This window comes from Cydia pomonella, chromosome 27, assembly GCF_033807575.1.
Source record: "Cydia pomonella isolate Wapato2018A chromosome 27, ilCydPomo1, whole genome shotgun sequence".
Classification (NCBI taxonomy): Eukaryota; Metazoa; Arthropoda; class Insecta; order Lepidoptera; family Tortricidae; genus Cydia; species Cydia pomonella.
Genome location: NC_084729.1, coordinates 1,099,079 through 1,118,259, shown reverse-complemented (window position 1 = coordinate 1,118,259; position 19,181 = coordinate 1,099,079). Strand labels below are relative to the sequence as shown.

The window sequence follows — 19,181 nt, the reverse complement described above, 5'->3', positions numbered from 1 at the left end:
TTCTTACGACGCAGAATATGGTCGCTAATTTCGTGTTGCCGGCCACTGTCCGTCTGGCCCAGCGGGTTAAGACGCGGACTGCTAAACGAGTGTTACGGGTTCGAATCTCGCCCGGTGAGCAACTTTTGCTTTTTTTTATATGTTCAAGTTTATAAATAGTTTTTTAATTTTTATTGTTTTAGACAAGTTTAATTTAGTAAAAAAAATGTAGTTAAGATTATCACCTATACACCACCATATTACAATAAATAGTTATAATTATAACCGAGCAAAGCTCGGTCGCCCAGGTACTTATAGATTAATCCGGACACTGGATCTTACTACGGGCATTGAGGTATAGTATAGGGTCGGCATCTACAACAAAATGATTCCACACCTCATTGAAGTGCCGGCACTTCATTGCGTTTAGTACGTCTCCAACTACTGGTCAGATGCCACACAACACATGCAACGAAAATTTAAACAAATAATAAAAATTGAAAATGCCTTTATGCATTATGAAAATGTATAATAATATCTAGAAATAGAATAAAAGCAATATAATAACAATCCACTGCGAAAAATGTTTCATTTTAAGTTTATTTAGATTATTTCGAATCGTCACTTTAAACACTCGCGGTGGTACGCCATTTTCTTTGGCGCATAGATTACATTTCGCAGATGTAACATGGAGGTACTAATGATAATCTACTTTATTGCCTGTGGAATATATACACAAAAATTATAAATTAATTGTTAAAGAATACATTCTGTTATAAGCGCGATATGATCAAAATTGCTACGAGTACGAGAGTCAAACACAAAAGGTTTTAAGACTCTTTTTATAAATTTTAATATGGGCAGTGTCACGAAAGAAACAAAAATTGTTACACTTTAATGGAAATAAATAAATTTTATCTAGATTCTTTACAGTACGTATTTAGGCAGAAAGTGAAAAGTTGCCATAACAGTTTCGCTTCTGACTACTTATTATTCTTAAGCTTAGTGACAGACGTCAAACGCTAAAAATGGCGGACACAAGTTGTTCTCGATAGCGTGTCTAGTACGTAGTACATTTATGTCAATGACTACGGGTCGCTATGTTGCTGTAAAAAGGGTCAGGGAAATCATTAACATAAAGGGCGCTGTTAAGGCGCATGTTCAGTTTAGTATGAAAAGTTTAGTTCCAATTAAATTCCGCAATATGGCGCGTGATCATATATTACTGGTCAGGCTTTACACAAGACTATCCCGTTCGGTCATTTCCCCCCATCGCTCATGCCTGATCCAGTTATACTAGATTCATGTCCCCACAAATATTTTTTTTTTAGTTTCGCGACTTTTTCCCTTGAGAAATGGTTTGCCAGTCTAAAAATTAGGACAGTGTCTTTTCACATCGCATGTATCTGAAGTGAATATACTCTGGCACAGAGACCTTACCAGTAGAAAAAGGCGGCAAAATTAAGAAATGTAGGTGCGAAGAATTAACTTCCCATAGAATATTTGAATTTCGCGCCTTTTTCTTCTGACGACAAGTTGGGGTGTAAGGTGTGTTTCACTTATAAAGGCATGGAACATGCGTGTCCAGCCTAATTTCGCTATAAAGGCTCGTCCAGACAAGATGATCAAATTGACAATTTGATTAGAAAAAAGCGTCAATCTCATCTTGTGTCCATACGTAAACAATTTAATAGTGGAATCAGTGAACCAATGTCCTTCAATTTCAGTTTTAGGTCCACGTCACCTGACTAAATTATCAATTTAAATAGTTAATTTAGTCGGTTTGAGCGAAAAATTGTCCAATCTTAATAGCCTTAATTGTGCACTAGCAACATTGGCAAAACGTCAAAGATGACAGTGACATCTTTAAATCGTCAACATTTCGAAACAAGGGACAATTTCAATTTTAATGTTATTATTCTAAAAATGTTTGGCTAAAACAGTGATATTTCATTAAAATGGCTTTTCCAAAAGTCGAAGGATATGTAGTGACTGAAAAACTTGGTTCTGGAAGCTATTCGACGGTCTACAAAGCATATACAAAGGTGAAGTACCTGTGTCTTAATACCTGCATTAGTTTATAAGTAAATATTATAATATTTGTACAAAACTAGCTATTATCATTATATGATCTGATAGTTGTAGAAGGTTATCTAATTTTGTTATTGTATTAAGACTTAACTACATCGAAATAGTGAGGCTGTGGAAAGGGAAAATTCAAATTTTTAATAGTAGGAAATATATTTTGCAATGAAAGCACGACTGATTTATTTCCGAATAAAATCAGTGCTGAATAATAAAAATTACCCAATATTCTTCCCTGGCCTTCAAACTATCTCCATACCAAATTTCATGTAAATTGGTTCAGTGGTTTAACAGACAAACAGTTTTTTTGTCTTCCAAGATGTCAAGCCAAATACCTCAATCTGTACTGCCCACCATGACCTACATTTGCGAAAATGGGAGCTAACAATGTGCAGAATTAAGAGGCTCAAAGTTGCACGAAGGGCTATGGAATGCAGTATGCTAGGTATATCTCTATGCTATAGAATTCAAAATACGGAGATCCTACTCTGAAATGGTGGTGTTATAAAATGTATTTCAAATGGGCCTGGACTACGCATGTATCTTGTAGAGATGATGGTTTTAACAACATGTCTTAGTGTGGAGGCCTTGTTCAAAGAGTCCAGATCACAGACCTTCAACAAGATGAAAGGATGTGATATCAGGATTGCAGGCCTACTCTAGACGAGAGATTTGCTTGGATGAGATATGGAGAGGTGTAAGTCCAACAGTGGATGCATAGTCATTTATTTATTTAAGCTTTATTGCACAATATAACAAATAAAGTACAAATGGCGAACTTAATGCGTAAAGGCATTCTCTACCAGTCAACCATCAGGCTAAACAGAAACAGTAGTACGTGCAGGCATTAAACAAAAAAAAAACAGAATAAGTAACTTAAAACAAGCAAAATAGTGATAAATAATATATAGTAACGGTAGTAAACTTACATAAATATACTATAATTAAATATACATATATATATATTAATTTATGTACCCAGTGCAAAAAATACTATGACTACGATGGACAATTAACCAGAGAGCTTGTCGAAAAAGTGCTTGCGTAACATGCTCTTGAGGAAGAAGAGAAGAGCTATATTCTCATTTATAATATTAGTAGGGATTTATATGTGCTTATTTTGTATGTTTGTCAGGTGGGTGGACGCGCGATAGTCGCAATAAAATGCGTAGAAAAGTCGCGTGTGCGCGGCGCCGCTGCGGACAACCTTATCACAGAGATCAGGCTGTTAAAGACTCTGGCACATCCACACATTGTTGCTATGCGCGAGTTCTCATGGGACGACAGGTAAAATAATTTGACAATTACAATTCCAATTTTGTATTAAAAAAATTAAAAATCAGTACTGCACTCGAAAATAGATATCGCGGCAAACAAAAAGTCTAATGCTCAACGATTTTCCGCCAATATTATAACCAGAGTAAGCCTAGGAGTTGAAAATAGAGTTCCGGTTACTCTAGTTATAATATTAGCGGAAAATCGTTGAGCATTAGACTTTTTGTTTGCCGCGATATCTGTTGTCGAGTAGCAGTACTGAGAGTTCTGCTACTCGATGCTAGATGTCGACTGCGATAATAATAAGCATTTTGGTACCAAAACTGGTGTATGGAGTGACCACTCTATTACTTCTTATTTCTCCATGACAGAGTTAAATTTAAGATGGCTAAGTAGCTACTATCAAAGAGAATTTCAGAGACAGAGATAGAAAATGTTGTAGCTACAGTTTTACTACCATCTTTCGACACATGATTCAAACTTTTAGAAAGCCAGACTTCTTAATTTTTTCACTGATATGTGTTAATAATAATAATTCAGCCTATATACGTCCCACTGCTGGGCACAGGCCTCCTCTCATGCGCGAGAGGGCTCGGGCTATAGTCCCCACGCTAGCCCAATGCGGATTGGGGACGTCACATACACCTTTGAATTTCTTTGCAGATGTATGCAGGTTTCCTCACGATGTTTACCTTCACCGAAAAGCTAGTGGTAAATATCAAATGATATTTCGTACATAAGTTCCGAAAAACTCATTGGTAGGAGCCAGGATTTGAACGCGCGACCTCCGGATTGAAAGTCGGACGTCATATCCACTCGGCTACCACCGCTTCACTCGGTGGTTCAAGCGGTGGTGACCCCGCTTCTGTTAAATTTGTTAAGTTGTTAAATTTGTTAAATATCAAAAAGTGGCGCCAAATGTACTGTATTTTGCAGGAACATCTATATAATAATGGAGTATTGCTGCGGCGGTGATCTGTCCAAGTACATCCGTAGATACGGCCGCGTTCCGGAGAAACAGGTACGTTCATATTCATACCAATGGGCAATGCAAGAATCGAAATGCAGAAGTTTTTAGAGGGAAAAAAAATCTAAATTCAAAATTAAAAAAAATATTCCGCAAGTACAACGGCTCTTTTGCAAGTCAGTACATCATTTATAGTGACATGAAACTTACATAACAACATTTATAAATACAACAGCCAATATCTGGGTAAACATTACATTATTATACACATAATCTATCGCACATAATCGTCCATACAAAAAGAGAAAATGTTTTTCCACTTCTAAATCAATCGAGGGTTTTCCCGAGGGGCTACAGTATGGGGTTCTTCAAAAAAGGAGTGTTGCGTAATTAGAGTGACAGAATAATGCCCGCAATTGACGAACTTCGATTTTCGCGGTTATAGCTCTGCAGTTTCTCGCCAGTCAGCTCCCGCAGATCCGTGTCCACCACACCCGCCCATCGATACCTAGGTCGACCGGCCGGGCGGCGTGCTGTCGGTTTTCCCTCAAACGCTTTTAAATTAAGTTAAATATTATAATAAATGCGATAGTAACATTTAGTTGTTTGTTCAGGTCCTGTACTTCTTGCAGCAGCTGGCTTCTGCACTCAAGTTTTTAAGAGAAAAAGGTAGATAGAAAATATAAGTAAGGGAGAGTTTAGGTGAATTACACACACAGCTACATAAGAGTGCCACTTTAATTCAATGTCAACATTCAAAGATGATAAAGACATAGAGGAAGGAGGGCTCTGTCGATCCGGGCGAATATGATTGCTCACAAGTTTGCGCGCTGTACCAGGGACGTGAAAGTAACACTATTTAGAGCTTACTGCACCTCACTGTACTCGTGCAGTTTGTGGCTTTCGTATACGAAACGGGCCTATGAAGCCCTCCGCGTCCAGTATAACAATGCGTTCCGGGTGTTGATGGGGCTGCCGCGCTTCTGTAGCGCATCAGGGATGTCTGAAGCCAGGGTCGATTGCTTCTACGAGTATACCACTATCCGTAAGAGGGTGCGCCGGATTCACGCCAGCCCCAACACCATCATGAAAATGATAGGGGACAGGCTGGACTCCCCCTATTTGCTACGCTGCAGACGGCTACATGTGCCGTACTCAGCGGAAAGAAAATAATGTATATAGATATGTTCCTAGGTTTTTAGTACTAATACATATTTTAGAATTAAGTTTTACTAATAAAGATATGAGTGTAACATACTTGAAATAAATGGTTTTATTTTTATTTATTATTATTAAGTCCGCCGCCAGGTGGCTAGGGTTCGACGACGGTGCCGCCCTTCCACGAATGGTTTGAAACCATTATTTTTCAATTTGTATTTTAACCTTATTGATTATAAGGTAAAATTTGTGCTAATTAAAATTAATTTAATCTTTTAATTTTGGTTTCGCTCGAAAAACCATCATTTTTAAACCGGTTTTTAAGAGAACAGTTCTTGTAATATTAACCGGTTTAGAGCAATAAATACCGGTTTCTTTCTATGTCGGTGGCTATGTTTACGTAGCACACCACCAGAAGGCCTACCGCGAACCACGTTCGACGTGCTGCCTCTCTGTCGCACTTGTAGATTCGTACGTAAGTGTGACAGGAAGGCAAAACGTCGAACGTGGTTCGCGGTAGGCCCTCAGGTCGACCGGCCGTTTCGTCGCTCGTTGAATAAACCGGTTTTTTTAGGTTCTTAAAACGTTCGCGTTTTTATAAAAGTTTCGAGAAAAACCGAAGTAAACCGGTTATTACCGGTATTTTATAAATCGACTTGGCTTTATATAAAAAAAATGTTTATGTTCAGGCGTGGTCCACATGGATTTGAAGCCGCATAATCTTCTGCTGCACAAGGGCTCGGATGGCAAATACATCCTCAAAGTGGCTGATTTCGGGTGAGCACATTTTTAGGTTATTATTACAATGTGTTTGCAATATTTCTACGAATAATAATTATTAAATTAAAAATTAAATAACCCTCTACGATATATGCTAAAAAAAACCATTATGTGTTGGCAAACACATTACACATCATTTTGAAAAAGAGCTGATACTCGTCAAACAGCTGGATTGATTTCTATGAAACAGCTTAAAAGTAAGAACCACCGCATGAAAACTCGTTTTCACGTAAAAAAACCGCATAGAAATCTGCTCATCCGTTGGAGAGCTACGATACCACAGAAAGAGAGACAGGGCTCTTTTTGCGTCGGGTATTAGAAACCCTGTTAATAACTAGGCCGGAATAGGAATTTTGAGCCTTGTGATTGTAAACAGCCTCGCTTCGCTCGTCCATTTACACTCGGATCGCATACTATCCTACCGGAACTATCCTACCCACCTATTGGTTGAATGTGACTACCGTCAAAACATTACACAGGCACATTACGATCTGCCTGATCCTACGATCGACCGCCAACATGCAAATTAGCTTAGAAGGACTCTACTATTACGGTTTATTTCCAGCTTCGCCCAGTTTCTGTCAGACGAGAGTCGTCAGAAAATGGTTCGCGGCTCGCCCCTTTATATGGCTCCAGAAATGTTGCACGGTGACTATACTGCTAGCGTCGATCTGTGGAGCGTAGGTAAGTACGCACACACACATGCACGCACGCACGCACGCACGCGCACAAACACACACACACACACGCACGCACGCACGCACGCACGCACGCACACACACACACGCACACAGACGCACGCTGCACGTACACGCACGCTAGCGGCGATCTATGGAGCATAGGTTAGTACTTAGTACACACAAACAAACACATATTCATATTCATATTCCTTTATTGATAAAATTACAATTTTAATTACAGTAAAATTAAACAGTATAAAAATAATCAAAACAATTCAAATATCCAATAAATTAAATTAAATCATTATTGTAATATTCTGACATGTCATAATTATCAAATTTAATAATATTAAATATAACAATATAAAATAGTAATAATCAACACAACACACACACACACACACACATGTACATACACATCCTCTCTCTATCACACAGCACACACACACACCTACGCACACGCACGCGCGCGCACACTCACACACACACACGCACACACGCGTGCACGCACGCACGCACGCACTATGCCAAGCCTTACCGATACGAGACAAAGCTAGGATGGTAATGATTTCCTTGTTTCAGGTGTGATAATGTACGAATGTCTGTTTGGTACTGCGCCGTATTCCTCCGCCACGCTCCAAGAACTGGTCAATAAGATACAGAGCCGGGCGCCCATACACGTGAGATACCAAAACTTTCATCTTCATTAAACCTTTATAAGGCATAATTATGCAAAATTGAATCCTATCACTTTGAAATAAAGTTCAAAATCAGATGGGATTTTTTTCCCTCTGCCTTATAAAGGCCCTTTGGATTCAAGTTCTCCCACTCTTACTGAGCGCAAGCGTGGGCGAGGCGGCTGTTCGTTCCCGGGATCACAGATATCATGTTTTTGAATTATTTTAGTAAGTTACAACAAAATAAATCGATGAATACGATCAAGAATAAAACTGCATTCTTAGAAGCAATTTTCATATTTTTTGCTTTTGTGCAAACATTTTAACGAGCGTTTCAGCAAAGAGAATTTGAAATAGAGGTGGATTGTCAAAGAAAAGACACATGATTAAAACTGTTGCCCCTTGATCTATTAGATGGCGCACTTTTTGATATTTAACAAATTTGGCACATATCAGTGAAAGAATAAGGATTAAAGTAAAATGGCGTTCTAAAAGTTTTGATCACGTGTCGAAAGATGGCAGTTTTAGACCTATGTACGTGTTTTTTTTTCTATCGAGCGATAGTCGAGAAATCAGGTTTCGAATCGATCAAGTTCCTCTTAAGAGGAAAGTGAATGACCGCGCGCGACTGCTTCTCTATCTCCATACAATCGTAGAAAAATGGAGATTTTTCCTCACTGGATATTTATTTATTTATTTAATCTTTATTGCACAAAAGAAAACCTTATAGTACAAAAGGCCGACTTAATAAGAAAATATTTTTTCATAATTTGATGTATAAATTAACTATTTCTTGAAGTGATAACTTCTTTAGCGGCGCTGTGGACTTTTTGTAATGGGAAAAAAATGTTAAACTCGCGACAGGTCACGTGACCGACAGATTCGACAGATTGAAAATTCGTAAGACGGACACGTGACCTGATTGAAAAACTGTTACAATGTCATTGAAGCCAGTAGACCGCCGGCGCGACTTGAATATTAACGTTGTGCATTTTTAATGTTTTATAGTTGTAATTGTTCTGGAGTGTTAAATTTTTAATGTAATATAAATTGTCATGTTTGTTAAAACAAGTAATATTACTTTGCTAATCCGCTTTGCTTTCTCGCGGATTAGCAAAGTAATATTACTTGTTTTAATTAGCATGGATTTCCGCAAAGTAACGCCTGATTCTATTAATTATTTGTCATGTTTGTGTACGATAGCGCAATAGATGAGTATTGTATTTTACCACATAAATGATACGAGTAGTACTTTCATACTGATAATTAAAGCAATTCGTGCAAAATTATTCCCTAACCATTCCAAAATATCAAAAATGCACAACGTTAATATTCAAGTTTTCACTTCTGCCGGCACTCCCGGAGTGCAACCCGTTGTTTTTTTGGTCTAGCTACCCCACGGCGCCGGTATCTCTTCTGGCTGTAAGGACCTTCTAACCAGACTCCTGAAGCATGACCCTGAGGAGAGGATCACATATGAGGAGTTCTTTCAGCATCCATACTTGGACCTTGAACATATGCCGAGCAAAGAAAACTATGACAAGGTGAGATTTAGATAAATATGTTTTAGAAGTGGATAAAGTTGTAGTTTAACCGCTCGTGCTAAGATTGATACCTGAGCGTTGCGAGGGTTTCAAGGCATATAATTGCTCGGAGCAATGCTGAGCCGATCAGAGCCGAGAATGCCCGACAGGATCAGTTTCGCCCGCTGAGGGGGGTTATAATTAATAACTATGCTGAGGGGTTTAGTCGGTTTATGTAAAAATATCATATATTATAAAAAAATCAAACAAAAAAATACATTTTTCAGGCTGTCGCGTTGATAAAGCAGGCTGTGGCCTTAGACGCCGCGGGGCGGTTAGAGGAAGCGTTTACCGCTTACTGCTCAAGCTTACGATATTTAGTGCCTGTCGTCCAATGCGAGAGCGATGCGATGCGGCGGCAGGCGCACCGGGCCAAACTCACCAGGTAAGGTACACAGCGGCTCAGTGGGACACTGGATCAGGGGAGGGTGGGACAGTGTTGATAGATATATTTCTGTGATCTCGGAAACGGCTCTAACGATTTCGCTGAAATTTGGTATATGGGGGTTTTTGGGGGTATACAATCTATCTAGATTAGTCTTATGTTTGGGAAAACGCGTGATTTAGAGTTTTCATGCGTTTTTTCTTTCGACGCAGAATATGGTCGCTAATTTCGTGTTGCCGGCAACTGATGTCCATCTGGTCCAGCGGGTTAAGACGCGTACTGCTAAACGAGTGTTACGGGTTCGAATCTCGCCCGGTGACTAACTTTTGTTTTTTTTTTATATGTTCAAGTTTATATATAATTGTTTAATTTTTATTGTTTTAGACAAGTTTAATTTAGTAAAAAAATGTAGTTAAGATTGTCACCTATACACCACCATATTACAATAAATAGTTATAACCGAGCAAAGCTCGGTCGCCCAGGTACTATATATATATACAAGAATTGCTCGTTTAAAGGTATAGGATATATAGTAGTAATGTATGTCCGCAGCTACATGGACCGCGCGGAGCAGCTCAAGCTTGTGTTACGGGGGGGCGTCGCCCCCGCCAGGGTGCCCCTCGCCGCTCCCCGGGGGGCGCCGCATGCTACAGGTGGGGACGTGTTGGAAGCTATGCAAGGCAGAGGGAATATATTTCCCTTTATGATTTTAAAGTTTATTGCAAAGAGATAGGGTTCAATTTTGCATATTTCTTACACCCTTATGGGCATAAGGGTTAAGAGGAAATGAGACGATATCACATGTCCGCTTCTGTATACGCATAGGTCGAAGTCCCGTTTCCTTTCGGGATATTAAGAGGAGTTACATGCGCGTTGCCGACCCTAACATTCCGCACCCTCGTTGAGCTCTGGCAACCCTACACTGTTTCCTTACACTGACCGGAATCTATATTCTAGAAGTAAGTTTATTTGTAAAAAAAAACAGCCTAATTATTTTACAGTCTTCAACAAAGTGTAACGCCAGGACGCAATATAGATATAATATTATGCTACCAAAAATAAACACAGCCATATTCAAAAAGAGCACTTTTGTAACAGCTATTCAGGTATTTAATTACCTTCCAGCTGATATTAAGGCACTCGAAGGTAACCGATTCCGGGTAAAATTGAAAAACTGGTTACTTAATAAATCATTTTATAGTTTAAAAGAATATTTTGAACATTAATTGGTATGTAATTAATTATCATTGCATGCTATTTAAGTTTAGTTCATAAATTATTTAAGTATTGCATACCCGAAATGGGTAACTGTTGGAACTAATAAATTGTATCAGGATGACCATCTACAAATGTACACAGTATTGCAATAAATCATTCTTATTCTTATTCTTACTCACCGGCAGGAACACAACACTATGAGTAGGAGGTATTTCCCTGGTTAGGCTCTGCTCTAGATCTGGAATGACATCCACCGGCTGTGCCCTACCACACAAAGCGAGATGACATTCACAATGCCCATACCTCTCTTATGGACGTAGTGTAAGGATATACCCGGGTGCATGATGGAAGAAGCAACTTACAAGGAAGGGTACCCAACTGTCCGACTCCGATTTGATTCATTTTGATATATGTTATAGAGTAGTCTAAAATAACGGACACGTATTTTTTTTTAGCTGCCCACACTCAACCTGTTAGGAGAAAATGGCCTTCAAAGTACTAAAAAGTTACTAAATCTTCTAACTCCTATAGAAAGTGATGCTCAAGCAACTTGCTAGTTAATGGCTGGTTTGAGTATATGTTTGAAAGCAGCAAAAAATAATGAGCACGTGTTTTGTTATATCTGCTTAAACTCAAGTTTTCCTAAAAAAATACCTGTTTTTATGTGTAACTTTAGCGATAAGATATTATAAAACTTCGAATGTCGATGTTTTTTAGGAAAAAATGAGTTTTAGCCGATATAACAAAACACGTGCTCATTATTTTTTGCTGCTTTCAAACATATACTCAAACCAGCCATTAACTAGCAAGTTGCTTGAGCATCACTTTCTATAGGAGTTAGAAGATTTAGTAACTTTTTAGTACTTTGAAGGCCATTTTCTCCTAACAGGTTGAGTTTGGGCAGCTAAAAAAAAATACGTGTCCTTTATTTTAGACTACTCTATAACATATATCAAAATTAATGATATTGGAGTCGGACAGTTGGGTACCCTTCCTTGTTAGTTGAAAAACAACCGTCAAATCTGTCATATGTGTGTTACAGTAAACACAACAGGCCATGTGGAAGAAGTTCAGACGCCGATCGACCACGTATGTGCTGAGAATGAGCGGGACGATGATAAGGTACGTTACGTAAGGTAGGTTCCGTAGTCAACTAGGAACCCTTATAGTTTAACCATGTCCGTTTGTTTGTCCGTCGACGGCTTTGCTCCGTGATCGTTAGTGCTAGAAAACTTCAATTTGGCACGGATACATTAATCAGACACGGGGACAGAACGGTAAAATAAAAAACTACAAAAAACATTTTCACCTCAGCAGCTCGAACAAGGCTACTTTCGACACTCCAGGCAGTGAGACAAAGTAGCTTTTTAATTTAGCGGAGGCCATGAATACAGAATACAGAATTTTATTGGTAAAATAAAGGTACGTCTTACAAGTCAAAATAAAATACAATTTTACAACTAATAAATAGATTCAATAAAACAAATCAGTAATAGAAAAAAAAAATATTTCGTTTCACGGTGTTGGGTCAATGATCTTAAACACAACAAATACAAACAGAAATAAAAACTTAACTGGACACAGGAATAAAAACTTAACTGGATGTTGATTTTTTTTAACCTTTAATATGTTCTCACTACTGAGGTGAAAAGTTGTGTGTGTCACACGAGAGCAAAGTTATTTTACATCTCGTGTTTTTCAAAACTCGCAAGAAAAACTAACTTTCCTGCATAAATAACTATTTTAGGATGTTTTTTAGGGTTCCGTAGTCAACTAGGAACCCTTATAGTTTCGCCATGTCCGTCTGTCTGTCTGTCTGTCTGTCTGTATGTCCGAGGCTTTGCTCCGTGGTCGTTAGTGCTAGAAAGCTGAAATTTGGCATGGATATATAAATCAATAAAGCCGACAAAGTCGTACAATAAAATCTAAAAATTTTTTTTTTAGGGTACCTCCCCTACACGTAAAGTGGGGATGAATATTTTTTTGCTTCAACCCTACAGTGTGGGATATCGTTGGAAAGGTATTTCAAAACTAATAGGGCTCTTTAACAAACATTTCTTGATAAAGTGAATATATTCGGAGATAATCGCTCCGAAAGAAAAAAAAAATGTGTCCCCCCATCTAACTTTTGAACCATAGGTCCAAAAACTATGAAATAATCGTGGAAGTAGAGCTTAAGAAATACATTAAATGAAAACTATAGCGGACATGATCAGTTTAGCTGTTTTTGAGTTACCTATCGCAAAAAGTTTCCCCTTCATAGTAAAAAGACTTACTTACTTTAATTAGGTACTGATTATGCAAATTTGCCTATTTGTTTAACTCGGGTGAAAGGTACCGTTTCATCCCTTGGTTAACAATTTACTATACTTTAAGCTCCAGTTTAGCTTATTGTGACGGAAGAGTAACTACGGAACCCTACACTGAGCATGGCCCGACATGCTCTTGGCCGGTTTTTTTATTATTTTTTCGCTTTAACCCAATGATGTGGAGTATCGTTGGATAGGTTTTCCATAGCGAATATGGGTCTCCTCAATTTTTAAAGGCATGTGTATTGGGATTTAGGTATTTTCGTAAGCAACTTAAGCATCTCCACTGGAGACCGCCAATTTGGAGGAGCAGACCTGATGATGAAGACCATAGATGATTAGTGAAACTTCCTGCATAGGTATAGGTGATAGGTAGACAGTAATGGATTTATTTAAATACCACGTCGGTAGCAAAGAAGCATGCGGCCCGCCTGATAGTAAGTGGTCATCGTAGCCTATGGACGCCTGCAACTCTAGAGTTACATGCGCGTTGCCGACCCTAACACTCCGCACCCTCGTTGAGCAACCTTACTCACCAGCAGGAACACAACACTATGAGTAGGGTCTAGTGTTATTTGGCTGCGGTTTTTGGGTCATGGGTGCGGTTTTTTTGGTGGAAATGACTACCTATAGGTACAATGAGAGGTGAAGAGTAGGCGTAGGACGTAAAGGCAGGGGTGGTGTTTGAGGTTGGGAGTTGAAGGGTTGGGGCTTGACGGGTCAGGGTTTGAGGGGCATGGGATTTTTTTAAAACCGTATGGTTAAAAAATTAATTCGCTGTAATACTACTCATAAAAATAAAAAACCGGCCAAGAGCATGTCGGGCCACGCTCAGTGTAGGGTTCCGTAGTTACTCTTCCGTCACAATAAGCTAAACTGGAGCTTAACGTATAGTAAATTGTTAACCAAGGGATGAAACGGTACCTTTCACGCGAGTTAAACAAATAGGCAAATTTGCATAATCAGTACCTAATTAAAGTCTTTTTACTATGAAGGGGAAACTTTTTGCGATAATTCAAAAACAGCTGAAGTGATCATGTCCGCTATAGTTTTCATTTAATGTCTTTCTTAAGCTCTACTTCCACGATTTTTTTCATATTTTTTGGACCTATGGTTCAAAAGTTAGAGGGGGGGGAAACATTTTTTTTTCTTTCGGAGCGATTATCTCCGAATATATTCACATAATCAAAAAATGCTTGTTGAAGACCCCTATTAGTTTTGAAAGCCCTTTCCAACGATACCCCACACTGTAGGGTTGAAGCAGAAAAAAAATCACCCCCACTTTACGTAGGGGAGGTACCCTCAAAAAAATTAATTTTTTAGATTTTATTGTACGACTTTGTCGGCTTTATTGATTTATATATCCATGCCGAATTTCAGCTTTCTAGCACTAACGGACAACGAAGCAAAACCTCGGACAGACAGACAGACAGACGGACATGGCGAAACTATAAGGGTTCCTAGTTGACTACGGAACCCTAAAGAGGGTAATAATTGTGACTTCATATTGAGATAAACGGACTTTCAGGTTGTCCGTTTAAAAGTGATGTTTAGCAATCGCCAACTTTCCAGCTTCAATATGATGCCTGCTGTACACACTCGTCGAGACAGGCCGAGAACGAGTGTGTACATGCTGCTTCCTTATGGTCTCGCTCTTCCTCGTCTCGTCTCGCGCCGCTCCGATTGGATCGGAGCGGTGCCGAGACTCGGCGAGAGGCTCTCGACGAGTGTGTACAGCCGGCAACAATGTATTGTTTTTTTTTTGATTCCGTGCCAAAAGGTAAAAAGTAACCCTCATTGCACGACTGTCTGTCTGACTATCACATCGCTAAATATCTCGAGAACTACTTATTATTATGAGCCCATACTGTCCCACTGCTGGGCAAAGGCCTCCCTCTTATTCTTCCACGTGTCCCTATCCTCGGAAGTCTCCCACCAGTCTCTGTCGAAGGCATCAAGTTCGTCCCGCCATCTCCGACGAGGTCTACCGTGATGCCTTACAACCCGTGGGACCCAACAGGTGGCTGTTTTGGCCCACAGGTCATCCGGCATACGGCAGACGTGCCCTGCCCAGTCCCATTTGAGCTTAGCGGCAGTTTCAGCTACATCAGTTATTCCAGTTTTTACGAGAACTACTTACGCTATCGATATTTTGACTAGGAGCCGCCTGACCGTCGGAGGGGGAGGGAGGGAGCGCGCGCGCGGCTGTGGCGCCTGCTCGGCCGGAACACGCCCAGCTTGGACGCGGAACCTGTAAGTATCTACCGCTTATTTAGTTACAGGTTGTTAGCTTCGTAGCTGGCCCGCAACGGCTCATCCTTTGTCTATTGTTGACTAAAACCGCGCGTGCCACTACCTGCAATAAAAGGGTCGTATAATTCTAATTCCCTGTACATCATTCTGAGGAATTTTAGTGTCCCAGATGGGCTGGTTGACTTGATTGAAATGGCAACCAAAGAAAGTAAAATGAGGGTCAGAGTCAACAACGAATTAACAGAAGAGTTCGCTGTAATAACAGGACTAAAGCAAGGTGATGCCCTGTCACCTATGCTTTTCAATTTAGTTTTAGAATATGCGGTTCGAAAGGTGCTTGCACTAGATCTCGGGCTAGATCTGAATGGGAAGCATGCGGTGATAGGGTATGCAGACGATCTAGCTTTGCTTGGAGAAACGAAACAAGATGTTGCCGAGTCCGCTGCAGTCCTGGAAACCGAGGCCAAAAAGGTGGGCCTAAGTATCAGCCATGAAAAGTCAGAGTATCTTGACATGAAACGCTATAAAAACACGCGCGTCAAAAGAGATCTTCATGTTGGAGGTACCATATATAAAGGGGTGGCCAAATTTAGATACTTAGGCTGCACCGTCACCGACATAAATACTCGCGAGGAGGAAATTGACATCAGGGTTCAGAACGCCTTGCGATGTAGTGCCGCCCTTCATAAAGTGTTAGTGTCCAAACTCCTGAGCAAGAACATAAAAATACGCATATATAAGACGGTCATACGGCCCATACTCATGTACGGATGCGAGACTTGGACACTAACACTTAAAGAAGAAAATAAACTCCTGGTGACAGAAAGGAGAATACTTCGAAAGATCCTGGGCCCTGTGAGAAGAGAGGATGGCAGCCTTAGATTCCGCAAAAACGTCGAGATTGAAGATCTTGTGGCTACACCCAATATTATCGGTGAAACAAAAGCTCACCGTCTCCGCTGGCTTGGCCACGTTTTGAGAATGGAGGAGGATCGCGGCGGTAAAAGGGCATACCTGGGACGCCCGGTAGGGCGGAGGCCTATCGGACGTCCCAGATATCGCTGGGGCGATGCTGTTGAAGCGGACTTGCGCGATCTCCAGGCCGATAACTGGCGGGAGATGGCGCAGGATCGAGACAACTGGCGTGTACTCGTGTCGGAGGCCAAGACTCATTTTGGGTCGCTGCGCCATTAAGTAGTAGTAGTATAATTTCTAATTGGCACCTGAGCGTGGGCTAATCTTAACGCTCAAAAAACCAGTGTAGGTGTGCTCTCCGATAACGCGCCTTTGTTCCGCATATCGAGGACACATTTTAGGCTGGTTCGGTAGCGTTCGACTCGCCGGCACTCAGTAACCGTATAGGGACCACACAAGGACTCACAAATAATATTTCCATTTGTTAATTTTGAATCCTATTTCAATGACCATAGGAGTTCTAATTAAATAACCGGTTAAAGTTACTCGGCCCTTTTTTGCAGGTAAGTGGCACGCGCGGTTTTAGTTAACAATAGACAAAGCATAAGCCGTTTGCTAACAACTATACATATGGTGCTACTTTCCCGCACGCGTGCGGGAATGAGCACTTTCCGTGCAAATGTCGAAACTTTAAAGAGCCATATGTACAGTAAAACGTTGTAAGATACACGTGCGAATAGGTTCGAAACTCGTGTCGATTGAAAACACGAATTACTTATTCGCACATGTATCGTACAACGTTTTACAGTACATATGGCCCTTTAAATGTTCGACACAGTAACGTAATATGCAAATTTTCGCACTAGTGCGGTAAAGTAGCAACATATGTACTGTAAATAACTATTATTTAACCATATCCAAAAAAAAAAATTAAACATTTATTGCACATATTTATAAAAAAGAGTACACATGGCGGATTTAACGCCTTAAGGTGTTCACTTCCAATCAACCATTGGGCTAAACAGAAACAATTAGTTTGGTCCGTAGCCTATGGACGTCTAATTACATTAATAGTTATCTCGTTTCCCCAGTCGGAGGATGCAGGGCCATCAGACAAGGCGCGAGACGACCCGGCGGGCGACGTTTGCCGTATCACGTGATATAACTTAACACTTAACACATTGCCAATTGATTAGTTTAGGGAGAATCAACTTTTTAGCGTCACTCGTTGCCATGGTTACGATTAGTTGTCCAGGGGACAAAAGTTCATTGAAATACTGATTTTATGGTACTTAAATGTATCAAACTTGCGTTTTTGTGGTCGTTATAACCAATGTCCATAATGGCCCCCCTACTAAGCATGTTAATAGAACGGCATACAACGTCTCTTCAAACAAACTGTGCCACTGTTGTCCCTTGGACAACGGGACAGGATAACAAAACAAAAAAAAGTTGATTCACCCGATTATTTTAATTGATACGTCTAGTTTTTGTTAAGACACAAGTCCTTTGATGCCTCTGCCGTAAGACTAAGTTTTTCTGACTCTAGTCATTAAGTCGAAACTTGAGTCCTTATTGAGTCTTGAGTCTTTTGTAAAGACTTGAGAACATTTTAAAGAGAACTTTTTTTTTTATACTACGTCGGTGGCAAACAAGCATACGGCCTGCCTGATGGTAAGCAGTCTCCGTAGCCTATGTACACCTGCAACTCCAGAGGAGTTACATGCGCGTTGCCGACCCTAACCCCACCCCCCTCGTTGAGCTCTCAACCTTACTCACCGGCAGGAACACAACACTATGAGTAGGGTCTAGTGTTATTTGGCTGCGGTTTTCTGTAAGGTGGAGGTACTTCCCCAGTTGGGCTCTGCTCTAGATCTGGAATGACATCTGCTGTGCTGTGCCCTACCACACAAGGCGAGATGACATTCACATTGCCCATGCCTCTCTTTACTTTCAAATTATGTAAAAATTTGAAAAATGTCGTGCATCTAAAGACGTCGTTTGCAAAATTTCACTTACCCCCCGTTGCACAATGTATTATAGATTTTTGCGATGTCTGTTTAACTCAATTTTATATTACGTTCGATCTCTAGTCTATACCTCGATCGAAAATAGTTACATAGTTTAATTTCTGTTATTATTTGTAAAGTACCTGCACCAAAGAAGGCCCATCATTATTTTTGTTTTTAGGGTTCCGTACCCAAAGGGTAAAACGGTACCCTATTACTAAGACTCCGCTGTCTGTCCGTCTGTCACCAGGCAGTATCTCATGAACCGTGATAGCTAGACAGTTGAAATTTCCACAGATGATGTATTTCTGTTGCCGCCATAATAACAAATACTAAAAGGTACAGAAATCTCGGTGGGCGAGCCCGACTCGCACTTGCCCGGTTTTTTATCTTATGTTTAATATTAACTTGCAGTTTTGTCTATGGTACAAATATCTCAACACGCCTCTATTCTGAAAGCGCAAATTTATAAATGCATTTTAATAATTAATTTCTTATGTATCTATTTAAGTACCTGGGCGACCGAGCTTTGCTCGGTTATAACTATTTATTGTAATATGGTGGTGTATAGGTGATAATCTACATAAACTTAAAAAGTAAAATGTGAACTGACAATTATTATTATTTACAATCGATTTTAACCTTACAGCACTTGTCACAGAGTAACGCCATCTATTGTCAATTTCTCTTATTACATAGGTCATTTTTTTACTAAATTAAACTTGTCTAAAACAATAAAAAAAAAAAAATTATATATAAACTTGAACATAAAAAAAAACAAAAGTTAGTCACCGGGCGAGATTCCAACCCGTAAAACTCGTTTACCAGTCCGCGTCTTAATCCGCTGGACCAGACGGACAGCGGCCGGCAACACGAAATTAGCGACCATATTCTGCGTGGAAAGAAAA

The 19,181-nt window shown here is 40.0% G+C and overlaps 1 protein-coding gene across 2 annotated transcripts; it reads left to right on the top strand.

Annotated features, from left to right (window-relative positions):
- Nucleotides 1-628: 628 nt before the first annotated feature.
- Nucleotides 629-17,456, top strand: LOC133532519 (serine/threonine-protein kinase ULK3). 2 transcript variants are annotated; one of them, XM_061871237.1, is made up of 13 exons: nt 629-2,024; nt 3,200-3,351; nt 4,276-4,360; nt 4,921-4,975; nt 6,154-6,241; nt 6,810-6,928; nt 7,507-7,604; nt 8,993-9,145; nt 9,412-9,569; nt 10,122-10,222; nt 11,830-11,909; nt 15,257-15,349; nt 17,356-17,456. In XM_061871237.1, the coding sequence occupies exons 1-13, from the start codon at nt 1,938-1,940 to the stop codon at nt 17,422-17,424; spliced, it is 1,338 nt and encodes a 445-aa protein (XP_061727221.1). In that variant the 5' UTR covers nt 629-1,937; the 3' UTR covers nt 17,425-17,456. The 2 variants fall into 2 exon arrangements, with proteins under 2 accessions (XP_061727221.1, XP_061727222.1); XM_061871238.1 differs by lacking the exon at nt 3,200-3,351 and having other exon boundaries at nt 1,923-2,024.
- Nucleotides 17,457-19,181: the final 1,725 nt, after the last annotated feature.

Bases quoted from the DNA above. Each gene is read 5' to 3' on its own strand.
- LOC133532519 (XM_061871237.1), top strand. From the start codon at position 1,938: ATGGCTTTTCCAAAAGTCGAAGGATATGTAGTGACTGAAAAACTTGGT. The intron at 7,605-8,992 runs GTGAGATACCAA...TTTTTGGTCTAG, and splicing joins AGAGCCGGGCGCCCATACAC to CTACCCCACGGCGCCGGTAT. The intron at 15,350-17,355 runs GTAAGTATCTAC...TCGTTTCCCCAG, and splicing joins CCAGCTTGGACGCGGAACCT to TCGGAGGATGCAGGGCCATC.